The sequence below is a fragment of the Polypterus senegalus genome, chromosome 3 (assembly GCF_016835505.1).
Source record: "Polypterus senegalus isolate Bchr_013 chromosome 3, ASM1683550v1, whole genome shotgun sequence".
Taxonomy (NCBI): Eukaryota; Metazoa; Chordata; class Cladistia; order Polypteriformes; family Polypteridae; genus Polypterus; species Polypterus senegalus.
Window position 1 is genome coordinate 172712044 of NC_053156.1, and position 27717 is coordinate 172739760.

Here is a 27717-nt window from a genome sequence, read left to right on the forward strand (position 1 = left end):
AGTATACTGCATAGCACAATTTTCAGGTTTCAGAAAGAACAAGAGAGAAAATGCAAAAAAGAGCAAATACACAACATTGAACACACATAATGTCAGCATAAAACACCAAATTAATTCAAAGCTTTGTGTTTCATATAATTGTCTTTAAGTACAATACAAACTCACAATTAAAGACAAAAATTCAGGAAAATACAAGAAAATGCTGAACAAGCAACAAAATTTGCAATACAAGAAGTAAACTGAAAGAAGGGTCAGAAAGTCAGGGTAAATTAAATGCATTCATGAACATTTGTTTTTTTTTTAAATAAATATTCCTCTCAATTCCATTGTTTTTCCATTGAACAAAAACAAGTCAGCCTAATTAGATGTTGATATTGCCTTTAAAAACATACTTATCAACATGAAGAAAAATTATATAAAAAAATAAAGCAAACTTAGATCTCCACAGACTAAAAACTGTCTAAGCAGATGCTATCAAACCAAGCCCTGCTATAGAGTCTAGTAAAGAAAGCTTTAAACTTGTCACACAACAGACTTTCAAAATCTTCATTCTACAGCAATTGATGTTGATAGAGAATTTTTTAAAAAGATGTTAATGAACATATTAAAAGCTATGTGCCTTACGTAGTCAGATTACTTTTCAAAATACAAAGTAACTTAATACAATAATAGTTTCATTAAAAGAAAAACCACTAAACTGCCTTAAAAACACATACACACACAACCAAATATGCATTAGTACATTACTTTGTAAGCTTATTCCTGCCAAAAAAATATTATTACTGCATTATATTTGTTTTCTTTATCTGAATATGTTGTTTAGAAAAAGAAAAAGAAGAAAAAAAAGAGAGTATCCATTGAAAAATGGATAACAAAAAATGGTGTAAACTAATCTGCTTATGCAACTGGCTGAATAAACAATCAGTGCTGCCTTATTTAGAAATTTCGTATCATTTTAAAGACAGATTTATTGGCAGAACCAATCAAAATACTACACTAATTTGCACTGTGATGTGGCTGAAAATAAGTGTTATTTCTGTTTTATATAAAAATATGAAAATTCCTGAAGAAAATGCATAAAGTTTCAATATACAGTTAATTTTAATTTCTTCAAATTTAATCATTTGAAATGCAGTGAATGACCTTTAAGACAGACAGAGGGTTTTTAAGTAATCAACAGAAGTTGTGATAATTGTGTATATTGTTTGTTTCAACTTACAAGGCTTAATTTACTTTAACTTCTACAGAACATCTGTAGGTTGTAACCTATTAGTTGTTACTTGAGGAAGGTCCATTTGTAATATTCTAAAATTGCCTTTTTTTTTTTTTTTTAAGTTTTGGCTAACCTAAAATTTAAGATTAAACCGCTAGCAGTTTACTGCTTACCTACCTTGTCAACATTTAGGTCATTCATTGAATTTCAACTGATTAAATTTGAAGAAAAACTGAGGTGTTCAAAAACGTTTGACAGGTAGTGTTTAAAGAAAAGAACAAAAAGGTACACCTCAAAACATGGAATGGCCAGCACAGTCTCCAGATTTAAACCCCATTGAGTTAGTTTGGGATAAACTGGACAGAAGGGTGAAAGGAAAGCAACCTACAAGTGCAACATATTTGTGGGAACTTCTGCAACAATGTTGGGCAAAGCTTTCTGACCAATATTTGGTTTCCCTTGTTGAAAGAATGCTGTGAGTGTGTTTGGCTGTTGTATCAAAAATGTGAATAATATTTTGTACACTTAATTTATTCCTAGACTAACTTTTTTTTTTATTTGCAATTGTTTATTTGTTGTATGCCTTGATTTCATGAAACATTAAAGACACTAAACTAGTTATATACTATATATAACACAAGCATTTTTGCTTGTAGGAGAAGACAAAAAAAATCAAAAGTAATAAATCAGGTAAACTATTAGCTACTAAAATGATACAAAATGCATTAAGATAGAGCTACAACTACTGTTAGGATTGGAGTAATGTAAACCAAAAAATACATTTAGCCAAGTGGTGGGATACTCAGGTTAAAAACAACAATTCAATTAGTTAGTTAAATTATGAAACAACATACATTGAACCTCTGCTGTAAAAAGAATGAAAAGACCCTTCAAGCTAATATATATGCATACTTCTCTCTTAGTGCTTTTAGCCTATTGGGGGCATTAAAAAGATCATGGGGAGGTAGAAACTCCCAAGTCAATTGAGAAGTCGAAGAGGAAGCATACTAAGAGAACTGTGGAAAAAGCATGTTAATCTTTCGAGCTGGGAAGGCAATTTCTGTAAATTAAAACTTTTTTTTTGATTCTATGTTTGATTTTCCTGGTAAGGTCTGGCTTGAATACTTTTAGTTTGAATCCTCAAAGATGATTTTCAGGTTGGGTTCCCCCAGAAGTGCAGAAATTAATTCTGAGACTGAAAGTCAGCAGTCAAACGTTAAAAAAAAACATTCCTGGGTCTGTTAGGCCTAGGTTTGAAAGAGCAGTAACTGGCTATCAGTAATCAACTGCCTGCAAGTGATGTAGTGGTATGGTCAAGATAATAAATGTTTCAGTTTGCCAGGAGCTTGTTGAAAGTAGGTTTCCCCTTTCCCATCTACAGTTAGGAACTGTAGAGGCATTAGCTGAAGTTATCCCAATGCCTGTATTAGGCTAGCCTTTGCTTTCCTCAGCTCTTCATGGGTTAGTGTGTTTTCCCCTTCCTCTAACTACTATGTGGGTGTTCTCTCCAACCATTTGCTTCTGCTGTTACCTTCAACAAAATATGAGCCTAGTTGAAGACGATGGTTGTCAGAATCCAAGCCTAAGTTTTGTGCAAACATAAAATATGCATGTTCATGTTAAATGCTTTGTAATTAAACAAAACAATTAAAATTAAACAGTGACAATTTGAAAGTACACACATTTTAAAATTACACATACGTCGTAATAGTAATATTCACGTTACCTTTTCACTCCCTTTGTCAACTTTCCAATAAAAACTTTAAAAAGGGACTTAACACTATCAATTACACGAGGAACACTTTATTATAACAACTAGATGATAACAGTAGAGACAAAACAGGATTGCCAAATAAGATAACATGTAATGATGGTAAAGGGACAGCAGTTTTTCATTTAACATGTTGGCCTCCACCAAAACTCACTTTCAATTGGTGGAAGATATTACCGCTTGTGATGTAACACAGAAGGCCTTCCCAGTACTTACTAGTTCTCAGGGAACCCAGATGTGAAATTATAGAGTAGCACCGCAAAGGTATGAAGGCAGTGAGACAGCTGTCCTCTGCAAGCTGCTTAAGAATAAAAACAGCTAGGCTCCTAGGTACTTTAAACTGCTTACAAGAAAATGGCAGAACACAGGAGCATGAAGATTTGTTAGACCTTGTAAGAGTTAACCACTTCAAAATTAAGATCCGCAATGTAGATAAATATATTTCAATAGAACATATGCTTTATTTTGCTTATCATGTTCATTTGCTCCAGGCCTTAAAAGTTCTGCTTTAACCTGGATTGCTATGGACACCACATAGCTTTAAGCAAGTTGTCAGAATGAATATGCATGTCTCCTAAACATATGCAGTCATGTGGAAAAAATAAGTACACCCCACGGAAATTAACTTTTTCATGTATTTGAACAGGAAATGGTAGATCTTCATTCAAACAGTGTCTAAAAATAAAAGTAACATACTTGAATAAAACTACAATGAGGATGTGCCTTTACAATCATTTATTCAACAAAAAGATCCAACAGATGTAATGGTCTACTAGGAAAAAAAATTATGTACAACCTTAGCCTCAGAAGCTGGTATTGCCCCCTTTAGCAGAAAGGACTTTTTGCAAGCATTTTACATAACTGCCCAACAGCCTTTTACATCAACTCACCACTCCTCCTCGCAAAATCCCTTCAGCTAGAATATGCTACTCAAGTCTGTGCTTTAACCATGGCTGTCCTCACCACATTTAATGTTGGAGTGCTCGTTTGCCACCATTCAAAAAGGTTGCTTCTCCAGCTGCTGTAGATGTACACCGAACACGTAGCTTGATATGGCCACCTTTCCCAATGTGACCCTCTCCCGAAATGATGATAAGCCAGACCTTTGTTGGATGAGGAGATGTCTGCCAATACACATGCCAAAAACTTTGTTTTCAAGTGAATGTGGTTTTTGAAGTAAGTCTTTCTAGCAGTGGTATTCCTTTTTCTTCTTGCACTATAGTTTTTGGTAACCCCTAACATCCACCCAGGATAAATCGCAGTAAGGGCTGCCCCGTTTTTGCAAATAGGAACAATGAAAAAAGGCCTTAAAGGTAGCCGGAAAAAAATGCACTATGTGGTAGTGCTTTGGATAATTATTGTTATTTACATAGTAAACAAAAAAGAAAAACACAAGAACAACAAATAGGACTTGTATGTTGTGCACTCATTTAAAGCCCATTTAATATAGTATATCTTTTCATGAATGTAGCTATTTAAAAATGTTAAGAAATATATATAACCTTAGCAAATATGTATATGCCACAGACTAGCATTAAAATTAATAAATGGGTTTACAGGACATTTTAGTCACTCAGTTATAGGGGATATTTATTCAAAGGGTTGGTCTTGCTTTGGTTGCAGTATTATCTCTCTGTTTTTCTGTATTTTTTGGATATATCAAAAAAAGCAGCACTGATTTTTCAATTTTGTTAGAACAACAACAACTTATGCTAAGCTCCAGTTACATTTATTCATATTCTTCTCTTAGCAGCAATAAGTAAAGGTGAGTAATAAAACTAGGCTGGGATACAAGTGTTTTGGAACTCTCATATAAACAACCCCATTCATACATATTAGGATTATGGATATGCCAAATTAGCAGCCACTAAAAATATTCAGCATATTCATTTAGTATTCGTCCAAATGAGTAATAATGTTGTAGTATATGACACTGCTTCTGGGTGAGGCTTTTAACTCTTTGGGGGCTGAATATTCTTCCAAAAAAAAAAGTTTCTGACAAGCAATGGTTTCACACAGAAATCAACATAAAACGTCTGTTGCTGCATGCTGTGGCTCCAGTTTGCCAAGAATGTGTGGCCAGGCTGTTTTTGCATGGCTGGGACACAGTCGCAGTGCATTGCAATCTGGTTTCTACCTCTTATCATTGTAAAGTGGCAGTCCTTCCTGGTGACTACTGTCAGTAAAATGATTAACTGGGGACCAATCAGCTGAAGCTGGAACCCCACATTTGTTTTCAGTCACTTGTATCAAAATCTGAGTCTGACAAGTCATAGTCCAGTTCAGAGATAATAGGAAAACGTCATCCACGGTCAAACCACTGAATCTAACTTTCCTTCTAGCAACAAGAGTCCAACTAAAACATAATGGTTGGTTTTGTCGCAGTTTACTGTCGATTATCATCGCCAACTCCTCCTTCTGACAAAAGTCGACATCAGCCCTAAAACAGTTAAACACTGCTTCCTGTTCTAAAGGGAATGAGTGATGCATCATACCACATTTCACCTCAAGGACAAAGCATCTACACAAGATAACTTCGCTGACATACATAGATATTGTGAACAAACCAACTTTCAGACTCTGTGCATACTGTATGCATGCATTTAGAAATTATAAATCATTGGAAGATCACAAACAATTATTAATGGCTAGGTGCAAGATCAACAAATTTACACGCATAAAAACCAGGGCTGTGGAGTCGGTAGATAAATGCTCCGACTCCGACTCCTCAGTTTCTAAATCTTCCGACTCCGACTCCTCTGTATGTATATACTGTACTATGCTAATGTATTTTCTACATCCATTGAAGGAAAGGAAGGCAACATACATGTCATTTCACCACAGAACTACTGGCTAGGAAGCCAACACTCTACTATAATGCCAGATTAAAGACAAACACAATGAAAACAAGGTTTTGTTTATTTTATTTATTTTTTTTTTTAAATAAGTGTCTGGATAGTAATAGGAGGCATAAAAATCAGGAACAGGAAATGTATTGGTTCAAAAATACAAACCACATTCTTTGGTAGTTTTAACTTTTAAAACAAAAAAAAAAAAGCTTAACTATATGAACTAAAAACAATATCTGGAAAACCTATATTAAACTTGGAATATAGTTATAGTTAAAGGAAAGGAAATAAATATGGCAGCCTCCATATTCCTCTAACCTCGGGTTCCCTTTAAATGCAATCTAAAATCAGTGGGCTTTAGGCTAGGTTCACAGTTCCCTGTAACAGTGGAACACGACACAATGGAAAGCGGTGCCGCACCTTACCTGTACATTACATCCCATATAGTGACGCATACAGTCAATGAAAAGCATGCTTCATGGTTACTTGACATGTTCGTTTTGTGGTAACTGCATGCATTGGGCTTTATTCTTACAGCAGAGAAGTAGTTCATTATGACTGTTTGTGAATTGTGACATTTCAACTTACTTTTTTAATTCCCATTTAAATTTAGTAGGAGTCGGAGTCGGTTAACTTTTTGCCGACTCCGACTCCAGGTACCCAAAATTGTCTCCGACTCCGACTCCACAGCCCTGATAAAAACTGTGACATCATAGTCATTCATACCAAAGTAAGCTGTCCAAGCTGTTGGTACTTCTTAATCTATACTCTTATGCAGTTTAAGCTGTTTTTTCTACTTATTATAAAGGGAAAGTGTATGTTAGTTGCTGGACTTTTATACAACAGTATAAGACATTTATTATTAGCAAGGGTATATATTTATAAAACTTTGCTTTAATAGAATCATTAGTAATGAGACATAATTTTACACTACAAACCTGTTCACAAGTTGGTCAAAAAGCATGCTCTGATTTACAGACTCAAATCTGCTCCGTTTGGACCGACAGCTCCTCCTGACTTCAATGTTTCCGTTCATTCTAGAGTGATCTGTGCTTCCACTTTCGTCATTCCTTCGAGAGCGACCAATACGAGCTGAAAGTGGGGGCAAAAAATATCAATCATCAAGTACATTTCATTTGTGCTATTTACAGAAAGATTAACTATATACTGGAATACACCCCAAGGCAATGCAAAAAACTAGTAAACTTAAAAGTTACTGAACTAGTATGTTACATTCACTTAGAGAATGCTGCTTGGGTGACATGCTGAATCGACAGAGAAATTCCGACTCAGCAATGCGTGTCGTATTGAAGCTCCTAAAGAGGTCTCAAAAGATATTGATGGAAAAAAATTTCAAAAAGCTTTGCAACTCCAAGCAGCTAAACTGCATCAGTTAGAATTGGCTGATTTAGGTACAAAAACATGACACATTTTAATAGTGATGGTAATGTTATTTATTAAACAGATATAGGTTTAAAATAAAAAAAAAAACTGCCAACTACAGTTGCATTGTGTTTTTCATTGAGACATCCAATGTCTCCTTTTTATTCTGTATTTATGCCTGTATTTCTATAAAAAATCATTTTCTAAATTTTTTTTTTTTGCAGTTTAAGAAACATATACATGTGTATATATATGTATATATATGTATATACAGTGGAACCTCGGTTCACAAACATCCCGGTACACGTACAATTCAGTTTTTACGACCAAAAAGTTCGCCAAACTTTTGCCTCGGTTCACGACCACACACTCGGTATACGAACAAGCCAGTTTCCCTTTCGGTTTGTACATGTTCAGTCTCTCCCTGTGCATTTCCTGTGCAGTGAGCGAGATAGAGAGAGAGCAAGAGAGCGTGACATACAGACACACACAGGCAGCGCAAGAGAGGCGCACGTGTGCACACACACAGTCAGAGCAGAGAGGCGCACGTGCGCCCACAGGCAGTGCGAGAGAGACGCAAGCGCGCATGCACGCACACACACACACACACACACACACACACACAAAGGCAGCCCGAGATACAGACACACAGGCAGCGCGAGAGAGAGCTGGACGCATTAAGGTAGGAAGGCAGTTAAAGAATGCACTGGGCTTGATTTTGTTTTCACTTCTGTTTCCAGTGATCTGTTCGTAGAATGCATTGTTGCAATGTTATTTTTCTTGATGGTTTATTAAATTAAGGATTTTTTCAAATGTTAATTTTTTTTCCCTGTGCTTAAAACTCATTTAAAAAGCGCTTTTAGCCGGCGGTTGGTAGCGCTATAGCGCAAACTATTGCAGTGTTAGTTTTCTCTGTTGTTCAAGGCTTTCTCAGTGTTATTCAATGTTTTTACATTTAGTTTACTATTATGCTGTGCATTCTATGGTTTAATTAACTATATTTGTGCTTAAAAACTTAAAAAATATATATATTTACATACAGTTCGTATGGTCTGGAACAGTTAATTGTATTTACATACAGTCCTATGGGGGAAGTTGCTTCGGTTTTTGAACGAATTATGGCCGTGAACCGACATTCAATCACCCAGGTCAAGATGGGGGTGGGTGCTTCACCAAGACAAGGCTCCCGTGAACAATGCTTTGTCTGTAAAGCAGTTGTTGACTGACAAAAACATTCCTGTCTTCGATCATCCTCCCGATTTCGCTCCCTGTGATTTTTACTTGTTCCCAAAAATCAAAAGTGACCTGAAGGGAACACATTTTTCTTAAATGGATGAAGTGAAGACAGAAACGGCAAGCCTGTTGAAGCATCAAGCATGAAGACTTCCAGCACTGTTTCAATCAATGGAAGATACGGGAGGGGGAGTATATAGAAGATGACAATGTTTAGAATGCTGTAATTCATCATTTTTTTTTTACCAATCCAGTTATCTCACCTCGTATGTAGTTCTTTAACAATAAGTAATGAACTGGTTTTTATATATGTTAAATAAATAGTTTCATACTAGTTATTTTCTTTAAGTGTTGGCCGCATCTGTATCTTTATAGGTATATATTAAATATAGCATACTTATAAAATACATCCTCAGGTAGACAATTGAGTTATGTGAATGCAACGTTTTGTTTTTTGTGAAACAAATAACTTGGGAGTCCAGGAGCTGTGGCCGTAAGGTGGTCGGTGCCTGTCGTGGCGGCAATCCCCAAACCCGTTGATTGACACCGGCGGTGAGGGATGCCTTCAAGCTGAAGAAGGAGTCCTATAGGACCTTTTTGTCCTGTGGGTCTCTGGAGGCAGCTGATAGGCACCGGCAGGCCAAGCGGAATGCGGCTTCGGTGGTTGATGAGGCAAAAACTCAGGCATGGGAGGAGTTTGGAGAGGCCATGGAGAACAACTTTCGGACGGCTTCGAGGAGATTCTGGTCCACCATCCGGCGTCTCAGGAGGGGGAAGCAGTGCAGTGTCAACACTGTATATGGTGGGGATGGTGCACTGCTGACCTCGACTCGGGATGTTGTGGGTCGGTGGGGGGAGAACTTCGAAGACCTCCTCAATCCCACTAACATGCCTTCCAATGAGGAAGCAGAGCCTGGGGACTCTGAGGTGGTCAAAAAACTCCTTGGTGGCAGGGCCCCCGGGGTGGATGAGATACGCCGGAGTTCCTCAAGGCACTGGATGTTGTAGGACTGCCTTGGTTGACACATCTCTGCAACATCGCATGGACATCGGGGACAGTGCCTCTGGATTGGCAGACAGGGGTGGTGGTCCCCCTCTTTAAAAAGGGGCACCGGAGGGTGTGTTCCAACTACAGAGGGATCACTCTCCTCAGCCTCCCTGGAAAAGTCTCTTCGGGGGTTTTGGAGAGAAGGGTCCGCCGGATAGTCGAACCTCGGATTCAGGAGGAACAGTGTGGTTTTCGTTCTGGTCGCGGAACAGTGGACCAGCTCTACACCCTTAGCAGAATCCTGGAGGGTGCATGGGAGTTTCCCAACCAGTCTACATGTGTTTTGTGGACTTGGAAAAGGCATTCGACCGTGTCCCTCGGGGAATCCTGTGGGGGGTGCTCTGGGAGTATGGGGTACCGGACCCCCTGATAACAGCTGTTCAGTCCCTGTACAACCGGTGTCAGAGCTTGGTCCGCATTGCCGGCAGTAAGTCGAGCCCGTTTCCAGTGAGAGTTGGACTCCGCCAGGGCTGCCCTTTATCACCGATTCTGTTCATAACTTTTATGGACAGAATTTCTAGGCGCAGCCATGGTTTTGAAGGGGTCCGGTTTGGTGGACTCAGGATTGGGTCACTGCTTTTTGCAGATGATGTTGTCCTGTTTGCTTCATCAGGCCGAGATCTTCAGCTCTCTCTGGAACGGTTCGCAGCTGAGTGCGAGGCAGCTGGGATGAGAATCAGCACCTCCAAATCCGAGACCATGGTCCTCAGCCGGAAAAGAGTAGAGTGCCCTCTCAGGGTTGGGGGAGAGACCCTGCCCCAAGTGGAGGAGTTCAAGTATCTCGGGGTCTTGTTCACGAGTGAGGGAAGAATGGAGCATGAGATCTACAGGCAGATCGGTGCGGCATCAGCAAAAAGATGCGGGCTTTGCATCGGTCTGTCTTGGTGAAAAAGGAGCTGAGCCGTAAGGCAAAGCTCTCAATTTACCAGTCGATCTACGTTCCTACCCTCACCTATGGTCATGAGCTATGGGTAGTGACCGAAAGAACGAGATCGCGAATACAAGCGGCTGAAATCAGTTTCCTCCGCAGGGTGTCTGGGCTTTCCCTTAAAGATAGGGTGAGAAGCTCAGTCATTTGGGAGGGGCTCAGAGTAGAGCCGCTACTCCTCCGCATCGAGAGGAGTCAGATGAGGTGGCTCGGACTTCTGATCAGGATGCCTCCTGGACGCCTCCCTGGTTAGATGTTCCGGGCACGTCCAACCGGGAGGAGGCCCCGGGGAAGACCCAGGACATGCTGGAGGGACTGTGTCTCCCGGCTGGCCTGGGAACACCTTGGGATTCTCCCGGAAGAGCTGGAAGAAGTGGCTAGGGAAAGGGAAGTCTGGGCCTCTCTGCTTAAGCTGCCACCCTGCAACCCGACCCCGGATAAGCGGAAGAGGATGGATGGATGGTCCAGGTAGTTATTGATAAGACAATTACTGATCTATGTAAGCAATGCAGCTGTTAAATGTGTGCGAACTAAGGGTCACCAGAATGACCTAACTCTCACTTTAGAGGATCCACCAAGATAATTGCTAAGGTTAAAATAAAACAGATGAGTAACACACACATACATCTAGAAAGTGGTAATAAATTGATGGGAAAGCCCAAACATCCCTCTTATGAAGTGGTGCTAAAATCAATACAAGAGTCCTCAGATCACCTCTATTTAAGAGGCAATATTCAGATTAATGGGAGAGTCAAAAGGAGTCAGAAAGTACTGGTGGCACTCATTGATTGGATGAAGCTATGCATACTATGAGTCAGCTGATGTGATGTATTAGATGAGGTAATGTAACAGAAAAGCATAAAGGCAGATTAATTTTTTTTTTTATTATTATTGATTGCTCACTCCATGGACTGAGACACTTGTTCATATCTATGAGCAAATAAAGAATTGTTCTGCAATTTCATCTGTTTTCCGAGAATAACTTCTTTGAAAACAGGAAAAGTTTTTTCCACTACATAATCTGGTGAGCCAGGCAGGAGAAAGGAACTGGGCTGTGACAGCTGACACAAACGTGGCACCATTTAAAGGTAAGCATTTTTGGTACTAAATTATTTGTGTCAGTTTCACAGAGATTTCACCCTGCCAAAGAAGACATGGTTGGAAACATCTCTCTTTTTGAGCTAAAAAGTGCGTAAGGAATAGTGGAAGCGCAGAGCCGAGAGATTGATTGAAAGCCTATAGAGTAGAGTATTTATAGGTTGCTATGCTACTGCCCAATATGGCAGAAATGTAATATTGGGGGACCCAGTAGGTCCTGGAGTACCAAGTCATTGGAAGTTTATTCTTCCAGTAAACCTAATGAGGGGCTGAGTTAGTGCCAATAAATTTCTGTTTAATCCTTCTCCATTGGGTTACTTGGTTGTGTTGGTTGATAGTTGTAAGGTACTATTGAGGCAATCACTTTGGAATAGAGCTGGCCAGATGGGAGGTCGCCATAGTGAATTACACTAGGTAATTCCAATGGAGTGAGTGGAGAACAGGTAAAAATCCTATTGAATACCTCTCCGATGCTAAAGTCTGGTGGCGCAGGCTCATTATTTGGTAACTGGCTATTATGATAGCACATTAACTAGGAAGGGGCATCGTTATTATCGGGTTATGGGGATAAATTATCTTTGGTAAACGTGTATTGTAATAATAGATTAACTAGAAAGGATTCCAACTACTGAATTCCAACTTCGGACTTAGTGTTTACTACAAAGGAGGGAGCCAGACCAGTTTGTTTGGGTTACCTCAAATACTGGACTGGGACTGATTGTTACTACAGGCGAAAGAGCCTGCTCATTTTGTACGAGGTTATCCCTAGGAAGCTACAGGAGTAGTGCTGAATGGCCTTAGAAGAAAGCTGCTTTGGCGGAAATGTCAAAAAAGTGTTCATTTAGGGAGGGCAGAATTAATAGCTCACTCAAGGGTGGAGTGTAGATTTAGTTAAAAAAGTAAATAAATAAAAAACTGAAGAAAAAGGCTATAGATACAACTCTCTGTGTTTAATAGATAATAAATAAATAAGCCCAGAAAGAGAGAGTGTAGGTTTAGATGAGAAAATAAGATTGTACGTCCCTTTTTATGTTTGTACAGGTTTTCTAAGAAAAAGATTAGAGATTAGATTAAAAGAAAAGATTTTTGTAATTAGTATAGATTGTAAAGTTATGTCTTCTATGCAACGACTATAGATTGTAAAGTTATGTCTTCTATGCAATGACTGTGTGTTCTCTTTGTGGCCGAATAGATGTAGTGCTGCTCTTCATTGGAATTTGCAGCACTGATTGATGTCATCTTGTTCATCCAGATTAGCAAAATGAGTGAGAGAGGGCAGTTAACTTGTTGTTCTTTATTAAAGGCTCTATTTCCTTTGGTACATTAATAATTGTGACTATTGCGACTGTGAGATTGTGTGTGTAAATTGAGGTTTTAGGTCTAAAAAATATTAAAAAGTCTATGGAAATATGTAGACCAGAAGTCACATCTTAAATTTGGGAAGGAATGTATTTAAGTGGTATAAACAGAGTAATGGCCGGTGACTGAAAGAAGGTTCATGAAGCAAAGATGTTGTGGTTTTACCAATGATGACAGTGAGTGTTCAAAATGTGGGAGGAAGTGGACTGACGGTGAAGTAGGAAGCACGACGAAATCGAAGATACCATTAACAGACTGTAATGAGGTGATTAGTTACAATAAATACTTAAAAGAACAAAACGCACTGCAAAGTTCCACAAGTGAGGAAAGAGCGCAAGTGAGAGACTGGGAGTTGAGTAAGACGGATCGAGAGGATGTATGAAAAGGAATGAAAGGAAAAAAATGATACTTTAGTTATTATAAGATTACATGTTAGGGGAAGTTGCCAGTGATTAGAATGTCTTAAAGGAATGTTCCGTGTGTTTGAAAATGTTGTTCTATGGCTAAGAAATTAAGTGTGAATGGGACTTATTTCTCTGAAATGTATTAGCATTAAATTGAGTGTTCAAAATGTCTGCTAAAAATATATCGTGCACACATATTTTGAAAAAATCTGATAGAAATTTCCAGAGCTCTGACTCAATTTGGGTTAAAATAATTGTGAATAAGTGTAATATTTGATGAAATGAAACTCTCTGCTTTGCTTATAAAAAACTGCTTTTAAATATACATAACATATTTCCTTTAGACCCTGATCGAGTCTTAACACTAGAATTACCAAAGCCTATGAAAAAACTCTGGCTCACCTTAAATCCCTTCGCACCTCCCCATCAGCATCTTTTCTCATATAAATGTGCCGATAAAGTCAAGCAGCCTGCTATTCCATCCCTCCACTGCCCTAGAACATGCACAAAGTTCTTCCAGCTCATGCCTTAACTATCTGAGAGTGAAGTGCTAGAGTTTTAGAGTGGAAATAAATCGTTATTTGGAACACATTCATTTCATGTGTGTTCCGTTTCTACAATAATCTGTGTTAACACATTGTTGAAACAGAAACTTTTTAAATATTTTAGTAATAAATGACAAAATGCAGGCATAAACCATATAATGTGTGAAGCCTGAAGTCTAAAGATCAAATAAACACTTTCACAAAATGTTCAAAAACGAAACAACAGCTTCCGTGGCGTAGCAGTAAGAGTTGCTGACTTGTAATCAAGAGTTACCGGTTCAATCCTGACTGCCTCCTATAATTACTGTTTTCAGTAGTGAGCTGCTCTTATTGTTAATATTATACAATAAACACATACATTTGGTCTGCGTCTGTAACAGCCGGTATACATGTATAGTACTTTTAAAAAAGTTACCTTTTTTTGTTAATTCCAGTTTCAGATAAAAAGTAACTGCAGATGTGAGTGGTGTTTTGAGGTAATGGAAGTGGACATTCTCTAATCTGGACGGATAAAAGCTGACACACAAACGCTGGTGAATCTGCTTTATTCGTATCTCACCATCACTTGATTTTTTTTTTATTCAGTTTTTTTGAGTGTTCCTGCTAACGCTGAATTAGTATGCACCTTATGGTTCATGACGTCAAAGACTCACTGACAAAAAAAACAGAGACTTGGGTATATATAATATTTGGAATAACTCATTTTATGACCTGTATAGTACATTTCAGAAAACATTGTGGCATTAATGCAACATTATTCATATTATGCATATTCATTTGCGGTTGAATTACATCTTGCGGTTGTAATCAGTGACCACGTGGTTTTTTTTTTTGTTCCCGATCTTGCCAGTCTCCATGTTGCTGTATGGTGCGGTTTCTTTAGTATTCCAGGACATGCAGAGTAAAGAATAGCACAGAGAGGTCAGTTCAGCGTTATATGCAATCATCAAATTCAAATGTTAACAGTTCACACACACGCAAGGACCGTCCTTCCTACATTTACAAAATGTGCACCTGTTGCAATGTACACACTTTTCTCTTTGCTTTGGTTCCTATTACACACGTGAAAGAAAGAGACAATATATGTGACATTTTAATTATGAATAATGTTGGATCCATGCCACGTTTTCTGAAATGTACTATACAGGTCATAAAATGAGCTATTCCAAATATCATATATACAGTGCATTCGGAAAGTATTCACAGCGCATCACTTTTTCCACATTTTGTTATGTTACAGCCTTATTCCAAAATGGATTAAATTCATTTTTTTCCTCAGGATTCTAGACACAACACCCCATAATGACAACTTGAAAAAAGTTTACTTGAGGTTTTTGCAAATTTATTGAAAATAAAAACTGTGAAATCACATGTACATAAGTATTCACAGTCTTTGCTCAATACTTTGTCGATGCACCTTTGGCAGCAATTACAGCCTCAAGTCTTTTTGAATATGATGCCACAAGCTTGGCACACCTATCCTTGGCCAGTTTCGCCCATTCCTCTTTATAGCGCCTCTCAAGCTCCATCAGGTTGGATAGGAAGTGTCGGTACACAGCCATTTTAAGATCTCTCCAGAGATGTTCAATCGCATTCAAGTCTGGGCTCTGGCTGGACCACTCAAGGACATTCACAGAGTTGTCCTTAAGCCACTCCTTTGATATCTTTGCTGTGTGCTTAAGGTCGTTGTCCTGCTGAAAGATGAACCATCGCCCCAGTCTGAGGTCAGGAGCGCTCTGGAGCAGGTTTTTATCCAGGATGTCTCTGTACATTACTGCAGTCATCTTTCCCTTTATCCTGACTAGTCCCCCAGTTCCTGTCGCTGAAAAACATCCCCACAGCATGATGCTGCCACCAGCTCCAGCACTTCACTCCCAGATAATCAAGGCATGAACGGAGAGAACTTTGTGCCTGTTCTGAGTCAGTGTGGGGGGGTGGGGAGGAATAGTAGACTGCTTGCTGCTTGTCTTGGTGGGGGGATGGAATAGCAGGCGGCTTGCTGCTGGTCTTTATTGGCACATTTATAGGACAAAAGACACTGACGGAGAGGTGCGCAAAGGGATTTAAGGTGGGCTAGATTTACAGGTTTTTTTCGTAGACTTTGGTAATTCTACTGTTAAGGAAAAATGTTCTTTGGATACTTACAACACACAAAGCAGACAATTTCTTTTAAAAATAAACTGGTGCTGGTATTTGTGTGTGCATGTCAGCTGACTTCTTAAATAGGTTCTAAATGTAAAGGTGCACACATGTAATTGATATTTATTTGTTTGGCTGGCTGATATTGTTTTAAATTTGTTAGGTAATTTAAGTAAGGGTGGGTGTGGAAAGAAATAAATTTAAGCATGACAGGAAAAGAGCATGTAAATCTATACTAATAAAAGGCAAAGCCCTCACTGACTGACTGACTCATCACTAATTCTCTAACTTCCCGTGTAGGTGGAAGGCTGAAATTTGACAGGCTCATTCCTTAGATAGATAGATAGATCGATCGATCCCAAGGGGAAATTCACATAATCCAGCAGCAGTATACTGATACAAAAAACAATATTAAATTAAATAGTAATAAAAATGCATGTAAAAGCAGATAATAACTTTGAGTAATGTTAGCATTTATTGAAGAATCGCATAGTGTGGGGGAGGAACGATCTCCTCAGTCTGTCAGTAGAGCAAGACAGTGACAAAAGTCTGCCACTGAAGCTACTCCTCTGCCTGGAAATGACATTGTTCAGTGGATGCAGTGTATTCTTCATGATTGACAGGAGTTTGCTTAATGCCCATCACTCTGCCACAGATGTTAAACTGTCCAACTTTACTCCTACAATACAGCCTGCCTTCTTAACAAGTTTGTCTAGGCATGAGGCGTCTTTCATCTTTATGCTGCCTCCCCAACACACCACCGCGTAGAAGAGGGCACTCGCCACAACCGTCTGGTAGAACATCTGCAGCATCTTATTGCAGATGTTGAAGGTCGCCAACCTTCGAAGAAAGTATAGTCGGCTCTGACCTTTCTTATACAGAGCATTAATATTGGCAGTCCAGTCCAATTTGTCATCTAGCTGCACTCCCAGACTTTTATAGGTCTGCACCCTCTTACAGCTTACTTACTTACAAAAGTTAGACAGGTTTCATTTTGAAATTCTACGGGTAACGGTCATAACTGGAACCTACTTACGGCCATAGCCTGCATCCCGCATCATCACGCCTCCCACGTAATTGCCTGCCCATATAAGGTAAATATTCGCGGTTGAAGGACTGTGCTTATGCAAATGTAGATGAGATGGTCAGAGAAACACGCTGCCGCTAAATATTCGCGGGTGAAGGACTGTGCTTAGCATATTCATAAGTGCAGCTACTGCGGAAACCCTCTGACGCTGAACAAGCAAGCCTTTTTACATATATCAATAGGAAAGCAAGGTGTAAAGCTTAAGTTTAAATTAAGTTCATAGACACGCTGCCGCTAAATATTCGCAGGTAAATCCACAACTTAATACCGGGAATGCCTGTTAAACATCTTAGATTCATGAGTACCGATTTGGGTAGTGAACACTTTGATGAATGAAACCTGTTATCTTTACAACGGTTGACAAACACGGAATATAACTTGAACACAACACATCCTCCAAATACGAACCTGATTGAAAGAAATAATGATAATCAAATCCTTGATGACAGCAACACTCATAACAGTGACAAAACAATTGCATTGACAATCATGTTATGTTATTTTTAAAATGTTTCCTTTTCTTTTTCATAACTTCTTTAACACACTACTTCTCCGCTGCGAAGCGCAGGAATTTTGCTAGTGCTTTTAATAAAACTTAAGTATAAATGTGTTAAGGACAGTTTATGTAAGTTTGGTATTGTGCAATGTGAAAGAGTTCTGTGGCTGAAGTATATTTGAAAGAATTTAAGTGAGTTTGGTTATATGTTTGGTTAAAGACAATGTGTGAAAATACAGGTAAAATTCCGTTACAACGAACTGCCAGGGACCTAAAAAATATTTTGTTGTAATGAGATTCTGTATTTGTCACTATAGTGCTTTTTTTTTTTTTAAAAAAAAAACTTGATTGCAAACACCTGGACGCATTTCAAAAGCTTGCTTCACGTTAATTTGAATCTTCTCCTGACTACAAGTAATGCTGTTGAGAATTGTTCTCAGCATTTCCTTGCGATAATACACTTTCAGGGTGCAAATGATGCCCAAATCCAATGGCTGAAGCACTGCTGTGTAATTGAGTGGGAGGAATTCAATGCAAACATTATCTAAATGCAGAAGTATGTTGTGGGCATGTTGTGTTATCAATCAGAAGCCAAATAATCCTTTTCTTCTTCATAATGTGAGGTTTCTGAATCTCTTTTGGGATCCCCCCACCACACAATGGGAATGTTACGCTAAAGTGCGTCCCAAAGCACGATTGCTACATCTGTGGAAGATTGTTTGTCCGTTGCCAGGGCAGGGCAACAGCAGGCTCACAGTGCTGCAGTGAATCGCCACAGAAGCGAATCACAAAAGATCGTGGGCACGCTATAAGTCCCTGTCTTACACCCCAAAACATGAGGCAAACTCTCAGTACTTTAGCAAAACCAGCTTCATTTAGCTTGAAACAGGAACAGCACGGTTATTTATTGTAGTGTGATCTGCCACTCTCCTATACACAGACACAGCAGTCAGACAGGGTCATGGCCAGGTTAGTGGCCAAGTAATCCTGTTCCCTGCATTTACAATGTTCTTTGCATCACCCATTGAGATCTTTTCCGTTTGCTTCAGTGCTGAGCCGTATCAGAGCTGTGAGCATGATAAACAGTCTTCCACAGACGTGGTGATCGCACTTCGGGGCGCTCATCAGCGTGTTCTCCAGTTGGGGGAAGTCCCAAGAGAGTTTAGAAACATCACATTTTCTTGAATGAGTGCCGCATTAATAGGAATGTTTCTTGAACAAGCATCAGTTAACCACATAAAAATGGCTTTTTCTGCGTCTTCAAATGCGGCAGTTTGCACACATTTGCAACTCAAGCTTTTTCTTCTTTTTTTTTTTTGCTCTGCCTTTCTAAAAAGTTCAGTGTCAATGGCGAAATTCCAAATTCACTGGCAACGTCTTTTTTCTTTTTGGTGCAATCAAGAGCTGTAAAATTTAAAAAAAAAATTTTTCTAATATGAAGTGTTATCATGTCTGCCGTTTCTATAGGAGGGTGACAATGAGTTAAATTCCAGTGGATGTTTTTTAAATGATGATGAGCAATAACCTAAAGGTATCACTGAAAACCACCAAAAACAAAAACAGCAAAAGACAGTCCGAAGAAAGAATTTTTTATTTTTAATTTTTTTTTTTGTGTTTGGGGATTGTTGTGCACAACTGAGCTGTGACCGCAGAACTAACTGCTGGACAAGCATTTCAAGGTCATTTCATTGTAATGAATGTATCTGCTGAATGTATTTCGTAGTAACGAGATTTCTATAGATTCGTGTCATATGGGGAAACTGTCAGGACCATAAAAATACTTACCGGTAGTTGTAATGAAAATCTTGTTGTAAAGATATTCATTGCAACAGAATTTTCACTATATGTGGTGTTTGTTGAAATGATGAGGCAATGGGTAAAGGTGTACAAAAATATATTTTGTTTTAAATTCAAACTTAAAATGAATATGATTAGGTTCAATACATGGCGTCCAGATTTAGTATAAATGTGTGTGTGCTCTGTTCCTTTGAGTACTGGCCATACTCGTATGGAAGAAAGTTATTTTAGTAATTTTAAAAAGGTAGATATGCTGTACAAAAAAAAAAAAATTGGGAGTGGTCTCCCCTAGACTTTCTCGTATACTCGGATATGGGGAGGAGTATTTGTGAAGTAAACCGCAAGACAATAATTATATTTTTACATTATGTATATTAAAAACCATCAATAACATATCAAATTAATAATATATTGAACAATTATTATAAAAGTAAAGTTGAATAAATCTGACTCGGTAGCTGCATGAATAAAAAACGGATGACGTTACTTCCGGCTCCGAGCCCAATGATGTCACTTCCCCTGCCTATTGTTACATTTAAGTCTGTTGAGACATGTCATTTGGAACCAATCTTTCATTTTGGCAGCCTGATTGAAGTATACAGGTGGATGGCCCCAAACCTCTTTCTGTGGCTGTTTAATCATTTGGTACTTTTAATTGAATTTTTGGACGATTCTAATACTCTCCCTGTGCTTCGTATATAAGAAAGTAAAAAGGGGGGTTTAACTAACAAAAAGGTAGACTGTGCTTTTTCTGGAGAATCAAAATTCTGGAAAAGAATGAAGACACATCTCAGGAGGATATCAACTAAAAAGTGTGTATGAACAACTACCCTTAACGAGGTTATGGGTAAAAGAAATCAATATTAGGCATAGCTAAATTTTATATATCAGAATATTTTCTTTGAAGTATGCATGCAATGGTGTGGAGCACAAATTATCCTGAGAGTATTTTAAATACAAACAGATTTTGAATTATAATGCATTTGATACAATATGATGTTGATTTTTTTTTCCCCATCCACTTCTTGTGTTAAATAACTTGTACATTTTAAATGTGATTTTGAATAGAATGTTATTGTTTGAGTGACAACATAGTTGATAAAAAGGTTTACTTTATTTCCTATAATTTGAAACTCTAATGAAACATTCTGGACACTTCTTAAATTCTAAAGCCTAGGATACAATATTAGGACACAGATTGTATGATACTAGGTGTTAGGATTAAACATGCTAAATTAGATACAGGGTATAGTACAAACCTTGCATTACAGAACAAGTTATAAGGGAAAAGAAGTTTGTGGGACAGTGATAAGCGTTTTCAGGAAATAGGATACTTCGCACCATCTGGACAAAATAGTTGGTGGCAATACACCACCCAAGTAATGTGCCTAAATAATATAGAAGATAGCAAAACAAAGTAATAATTCGGCACAACAGAGATGGAGTGCCTTATGCAAAGAGTTGGTACATGTGCAGTTTGTGAATAGGAAAGCCCAGATACAAGAAGAATCCCAGCTGGAGGCAGATTTCAACATCAATAAGAAGCTTGGGTGCAACTCTTGCACTTTAAATGAGGCATTGACATGAGCAAGTGCCTTGCATTAATGAGAGAAGTGCTAACATCTTCCGAAGGGAGGATTTACACCTACTTTCAGCAAGAAAACAGATTGCTTTTAATGTAATAACCGCATTTAAGACCACAGCTGGATGTAATCAGGGCAACTTTCTGGATGACAGCATGGTTGTTTGTATGGGATTCTATTTCTGGCTATTGTTGTACACATCATTGGCACAATAAACATTCAAAATGTCTATAGGTTAAAGTAAATACTCATGCTGTCTCTGTCGCCACCAATTATCTATCTAATATGAAAAAAATCCTTGAAAGGAAAAGCAGGGTGACAAGATGTGATCTTCTCAGAAGTTCTCAGAAGACACTTAAAAGACCAGCGAGACGTAAACAATATCAAATAACAGCACGGCCAGCAAAACACTCAGTCATATAAAGGCACATAGCACACACAGATCCTGTGCTCTCAGCACATACAAAGCGTATAAGGACAATACGTTGTAGATGAAACGTCAATGACTAAGCAAAGAAGAAAGAGCAGCGTGGAGAAAAGAGACCCAAAAGCATTGGGAGAGAAAAAAGGCAGATAAGAGATTATGAAAGCAGTGGAATTCGAAAGGCTCAAACAAACGATGGCGTGATACACATGCAGAGAAAGGTAAAGAATATGAAAGCTGTAAAATTTGAAGGTATTGTAGCATCCCAGCCAAGTTGAAGCCTTTTTTGTTTTAAGTGACTGTTAGGTCTAAATGAGGGAGGACGGAGTACAGCACGGAAGACTGATAGTGGGGTATTGATTGATGCGGTAAGGGGGGGGTGGCGAGACCCGGGGGATGAGGGGTTGGAGAAGGTGCTAAAAATTTGTGTTTTGGGTTACGAAGTCGGCAATTGTTCAAGTAAAACTTTTGTGACACTTTATTATGTCAGTCACTACAGATTCAAAAAAAAAAAGAGATAGTAAAGATTACATTAGTGCAAACAAAAAGGAACAGATAGTAAAGATTACATTAGTGCAAACAAAAGGAAATTAATCATCAGGACCGGATGTAATTGAAAAAATAGCAGGACAAAGCAAGGTCAGAAATAAAAGGCAAAGAGCAGAAAACAAAGTCTTTTCGCCTTTGCATCATTCAATACACAAAACGTAGATTTACACAATAATGGACCATACGCTATGAGAATCTGAAGACTTTGTGCAAATAATAAAACATGTAACAACTGACAAAACAGGTGACAAATTTCTTACACTTTATGGCGCTGTTTTCTGCATTCTCTACAGAATACATTATTCTGTTGCACATCTGACACTTGGAACCCGAACCTTATCCAAATAACTGAGCCATTGCTTTCCTTTTAACCAACCAGCTCTTATTTGATAGCTTTCTTTGTATCGTTATCTGTCTGCATCCTGTAGCTACCTGCAGGAATTACCAAGTTAAGTGGTGGGGGAGGGTAAGATGTGTTAAGAGACGGAAAGAGGTGGGGCAGGGTGAAGTTGTGCGAGAGACAAATGGGGAGAAGAGAAAGGTGAACTGGCAGCTGTACGAGAATAATTTTAATGCAACATAGACTATATCGATATAAATGATACTGTCTCATCCTATATCTTGAATGAAAATATGTCAATATTTTTTAAAAACTCTATACATCGCCCAGCCTTAATATGATGTATTGGATGAGGTAATGTAACAGAAAAGCATAAAGGCAGATGATTTTTTTAATGATTGTTCATATCATGGACTGAGACATTTGTGCATATCTTTGTGCAAATAAAGAATTGTTCTGCATTTTCATCTGGTCTCTGTTAAAAACAGAGGAACGTTTTTTTCCACTATACTGGCCATTAAGTTCTAGATCAGCATTAATGCTACTAAAGACCTACTTTTATTAAATTAAAATATTGAAGCTTCTTTTCTTCCACAGTAGTTAGTACCATTAGCCAAGTTTACATTGAGTTTTTTGCACCATTTTGGTATCAACAAACAGAATATACGTAAAAAAAAATATGCGAAATTTGCTATCTCCAGCATGTTTCCATCCAACTGGCTTTTTATTGATAAAATGGTGTGCGTGATGACGTCATCCCCCCCAAAACTAACTGTCGCATAAGTTTTGTTGTATCGCGAAAATAAATCTGCCCTTGAGCCGTTTCCATACATAATTTTGTGTATGTCGCAAATTATCTACCTTTTGTTTTCCATGTTACACCCCCTCTACTAAACAAAGAAACAAAGAAATGGAGAGATTATTCAGACAGTTTTTTGAAATTTGCCAGCTTACTGTTATTTCAGTTTCACAAATAATTGAAATTGTACATAATATCCGAAGACGACAGCAGAATGAAGCAGTTGCTTGTCCGATAGCCCCAGAGCTCGAAGAAAGTACCCCAGTGCGACGAAACCCACGGGTATGGGAGAGACGACGGAATAAGACCTTCTGGGAGGAGGTGGTGGAGAGACACTTTACAGGAAATCTCTGGCTGCAACATTTTAGAATGACACGGCCGACGTTTGAGATGTTGTGTGGATTCATCAGTCCTGATGTGTATATGCTGTGTGCACCGCTATTAAAGAAAAATTAATGCGGCTTTATATCAGACTTCCGACTGTAGCGGAGGCCAATTACCGCAATTCCTTGGTGCATCTTGTGCCACAGATTTACGGTGCGCTAGATGGCACGCATGTGCCTATTCTTCCCCCGACGGAATGCTACCAGATTACATTAATCTCAAAGGGTGGCCATCTATTGTTCTCCAGGCCTTTGTTGATGACAGGTGCATGATACAAGACATTTGCGTTGGCACTCCTGGAAGTGCCCATGATGCAGCATTGGATCTGTACAGGTGAGCCTACCTTTCAACATCCCTTCTCAGTGCGATAACAGCTGAATTAGTACTGTAACCTGCTTCCCTTAAGGTTTTTAATTAAAACTGAAATTTGAATTAATACAAAATAACGACATTTAATAAAAAAAAAAACTAAAGTTAATATTAATGAGAGAATTTCTCATATATGCTAAAACATCTGCCATTTAATAATAAGAAAAAAATGTTTAGATAATGAAACACACGGTTTATTAAATATTTTGACTGGCACAGTAAATTACCTTTGCGGTTTTTGTATTATTTAGACATCCTGAGAGACACCCCCAGGCTACAGTTGATGTGGAGGGAGTTCAGGTACCCCTTTTAGTAGCAGGAGACCCAGCCTATCCGCTACTGCATTGGCTCATCACGAGAAATAACGAGTCTCTTCATCAGACCATGCGAACCGCTCCACTATTCTCGTTTTGATTGCACATGATGAAAATGTATCATGTGACACATTTATTTGCGTTAAAGCCCTTTTTTTCCGACAAAAAGTGTTTCCAATGTAGTTTTTGCGACATCTGAAGTATCGATATGGAATTTATGCGCTAAAGTTAAATGGAAAAATATTATGTCGACATGTACAACATTTTATCGATAATTAGCATTTCCATCAGCTAAAATTTGAAGAGCTAAACATTTTTTCCCAAAAACTCCTTGGATGGAAACCTGGTTATTGTGACCATCCTTGCCACACTCAAAGCATAACAAGGGACTTGGTCAGATGGTGACTGGGGGCTGAGAGTTTTGGGACCATTTTTTTATTAGCAGAAGTAGTCTTAGTGTAATCACTTACTACAGAAGTTTCAGCTCTGGTCAGCTTGAGTGTTTAATTTACAAAAGTCTGTTATGGTACCTATTTCTGAAGTGTCTCACATTGCTATTCTTTCATCACTGTTACAAGTAGGGATTTTACATGAACTGACATAATGTGACCAGCTTTTTGACAGTATTGTTAACACCAAAAATGTCATTACTTCTCTCATGCATAACTTCAAGTAGATGAATTACTTCTGAAGGCACAAAAATGAAAAAAAGTGAGTGAAACTACATACAAAAAAATGGCTTTTAGTGGTGATGCTACAGCACATCACATGTCAAAAAGAAAAACAACAGGGTTAATGTCTGTAAATGCTTTATATTTGTGCAGGATAATTTCAGAAAATACACAGGCAAGCTTTGTTGCCATTTTTACCTCATTATAAAATTAGTTCGGAAACAGACCTGTGTGTGCTTTGAGAGTGAAATAATGTTACAGATCAGACAAGATATAATCATTTAACTTGTATTGTCACACATTTGAGAGATTAAAAGATGACAAGATTAGTCACTTTTAACAGCATCATACACACTTCCACTATACAAACAGAGACTTTGTATTCATTCTCTGATTGTAATGAACTCTTCTAAAAATGTTCATCAGTATCCATCCACTTTCTAACCAGTGTATACAGTTCAGAGTCAAGAATAGATACCTCACATGCATATACAATTACAGATATAGAGGATTGTGGGATGTGGGAGAACTGACAGTGTTAATAACTTTTGCAGCCAAGTCAACATCGAGGTAAAATTCAAACAAAGTGATTATTTGTTTTCTCTACACAGGCGAAGTTAGCAGGACAAGCAAAACAGCGTACTGTAGACCATTGCTTATGATTAATTGGTTGTATTATTTGTCCTGTTAGTAAGTATCCTTTTTTATGTTTCCACCACTGTATGAATCTGAATTTCCCAACAGAGTTAATAAAGTTTATCTAAACTAAATATGAATCTTTAACACTAGAATTATCAAAGCCTACGAAAAACTTGTAGATCCAGCACACCTTAAAGTCGTTCGCACCTCTCTGTCTGTGTCTTTTCTCCTGTAAATGTGCCGATAAAGACAATCAGCAAGCAGCCTGCTATTCTATCCCCCCCACCACTGCAGAACGTTCACAGAGTTCTCCCAGCTTATGCCTCGATTATCTGGGAGTGAAGTGCTGGAGTTTTAGAGTGGAAATAATAGATCGTTATTTGGAACACATGCATTTCATGTCTGTTCCGTTTCTACAATAATCTGTGTAAACACATTGTTAAAACAGAAACGTTTTTCATATTTTAGTAATAAATGACAAAATGTAGGCATAAACTAAGCCTGAAGTCCAAAGATCAAATAAACATTTTCACAAAAGGTTCAAGGACGATACAACAGCTTCCGTAAGGTTAAGACTTGCTGACTTGTAATCAAGTTCGATCCCGACTGCCTCCTATATTTGCTGCTTTCAGTAATGAGCTGCTCTTATTGTTAATATTATACAGCACACACATACTGTTTGTGCGTTGGTTTGCGTCTGTAATAGACGGTGTACATTTATAGGACTTGTAAAAGTTACCTTTTTTTTCCCACTTTTATTCTCTCAGTCATGATCACGATGCATACTACAGCCGCCCCATTCAGGGATCTGACGCTGTCACTTTACATCTGAAACTGGGAATAACTGTAGATGTGAGTGGTGTTTTGAGGCAATGGAACTGAACATTCTCTGACCTGGATGGATAAAAGACATAGGTATACATGATATTTGGAATAACTCATTTTATGACCTGTATAGTACATTTCGGCACGGATGCAACATTATTCATATTATTCATATTCATTCGCATAACATCTTGCGATTGTAATCACTGACCGCGTGTATTGTGTATTTTTTTTTCCCTGATCTTGCCAGTCCCCACATTTTGGTGCACAGTGCTTTTTCTTTTGTACTCCAGGACGAGAATAGTACAGAGAGGTCAGTTCAGCGCTATATGCATTCATCAGATTCAAATGTTAACAGTTCACACACACAAGGATCGTCCTTCCTACATTTACGACATGTGTGCCTGTTGCAATAAACACATTTCTCTCTATGCCTTGGTTCCTATTACATTGAAAGGGCACTTGACACTGACTCAGTTTACTTTCCTGGGGAAACGGTTGTCTTGGAACAGAAGCTTGTCGATGTTGAATACTCCTTTTCTTTTTCCATCGCCTTTTCTAGTAAGATGCAATGACGAAATTCCTGTACAAGGTGAGCCATGAACACTGTTCCCAGTGGTCCCCATACATGCCTTGCACAGTTACATGTGTGTTGATCACCGCAAGGTCAAGCTTGTTATAGCACACAGCAACCAGCCACCTGCGTGTTCCTGCTTGCACTGAATAAGCTCACGCCTTCTGGTGTGTAATGTCAACGCAAAAAGAAAGACACAAATATATGGGACATTAGGTATAAATTTATGGTACGTGTAAAAGTTAGCTTTTTTCAGTTTTATTCTCTCAATCACGCTCTACACACAACCACCCCAGCCCCCAACCCCCACTTTGACTAAGTAACAGCGCCAGGATAAATTCACACCCGATCTGACGCTGTTCGTTTTCAAATAATATTGCATTAGTGCAATGATGTTTTCTGATTGGTACTATTCAGGTCATAAAATGATTTCTTCAAAATGTCACATATATTGTCTCCTTCTTTCAGGTGTGGAACAGGAACCAAAGCATAGAGAGAAGTGTGCGCATTGCAACGGTTACACATGTTGTAAATCTAGGAAGAACGGTCCTTGCTGTGTGTGTGTGTGTTACCTGTTAACATTTGAATCTGATGATTGCATATAGCGCTGAACTGACCTCTCTGTACTATTCTTTCCTCTGCATGTCCTGGAGTACAAAAGAAATACCACCATACAGTAGGGCTGCAACGATTACTTGACGTAATTGATGACGTCGACTACTAATAATTTTCGACGCGTCATAAACAGAATCTTCAATAGAGGCTCCAGTCACAAAAAACCACAGTTTTTGTAAGTGCGATGCACTACATGAACATCTGGGGGCAGTATCGTTTGTTATTGTTTGTCAAGACACACACAGTCCCACCAACCCAAGCATCTTGGCTTGAAGCTGTGA

The 27717-nt window shown here is 38.5% G+C and overlaps 1 protein-coding gene across 1 annotated transcript in view; it reads right to left on the reverse strand.

Annotated features, from left to right (window-relative positions):
- The window catches only part of atad2b (ATPase family AAA domain containing 2B), a 222741-nt gene that overhangs the window by 140524 nt on the left and 54500 nt on the right, over positions 1-27717 (reverse strand). Inside the window, exon 4 of the mRNA XM_039748204.1 lies at positions 6772-6925. Within this exon, the coding sequence (XP_039604138.1) occupies positions 6772-6925 (154 nt within the window). The remainder of the gene's footprint in view (positions 1-6771; positions 6926-27717) is intronic.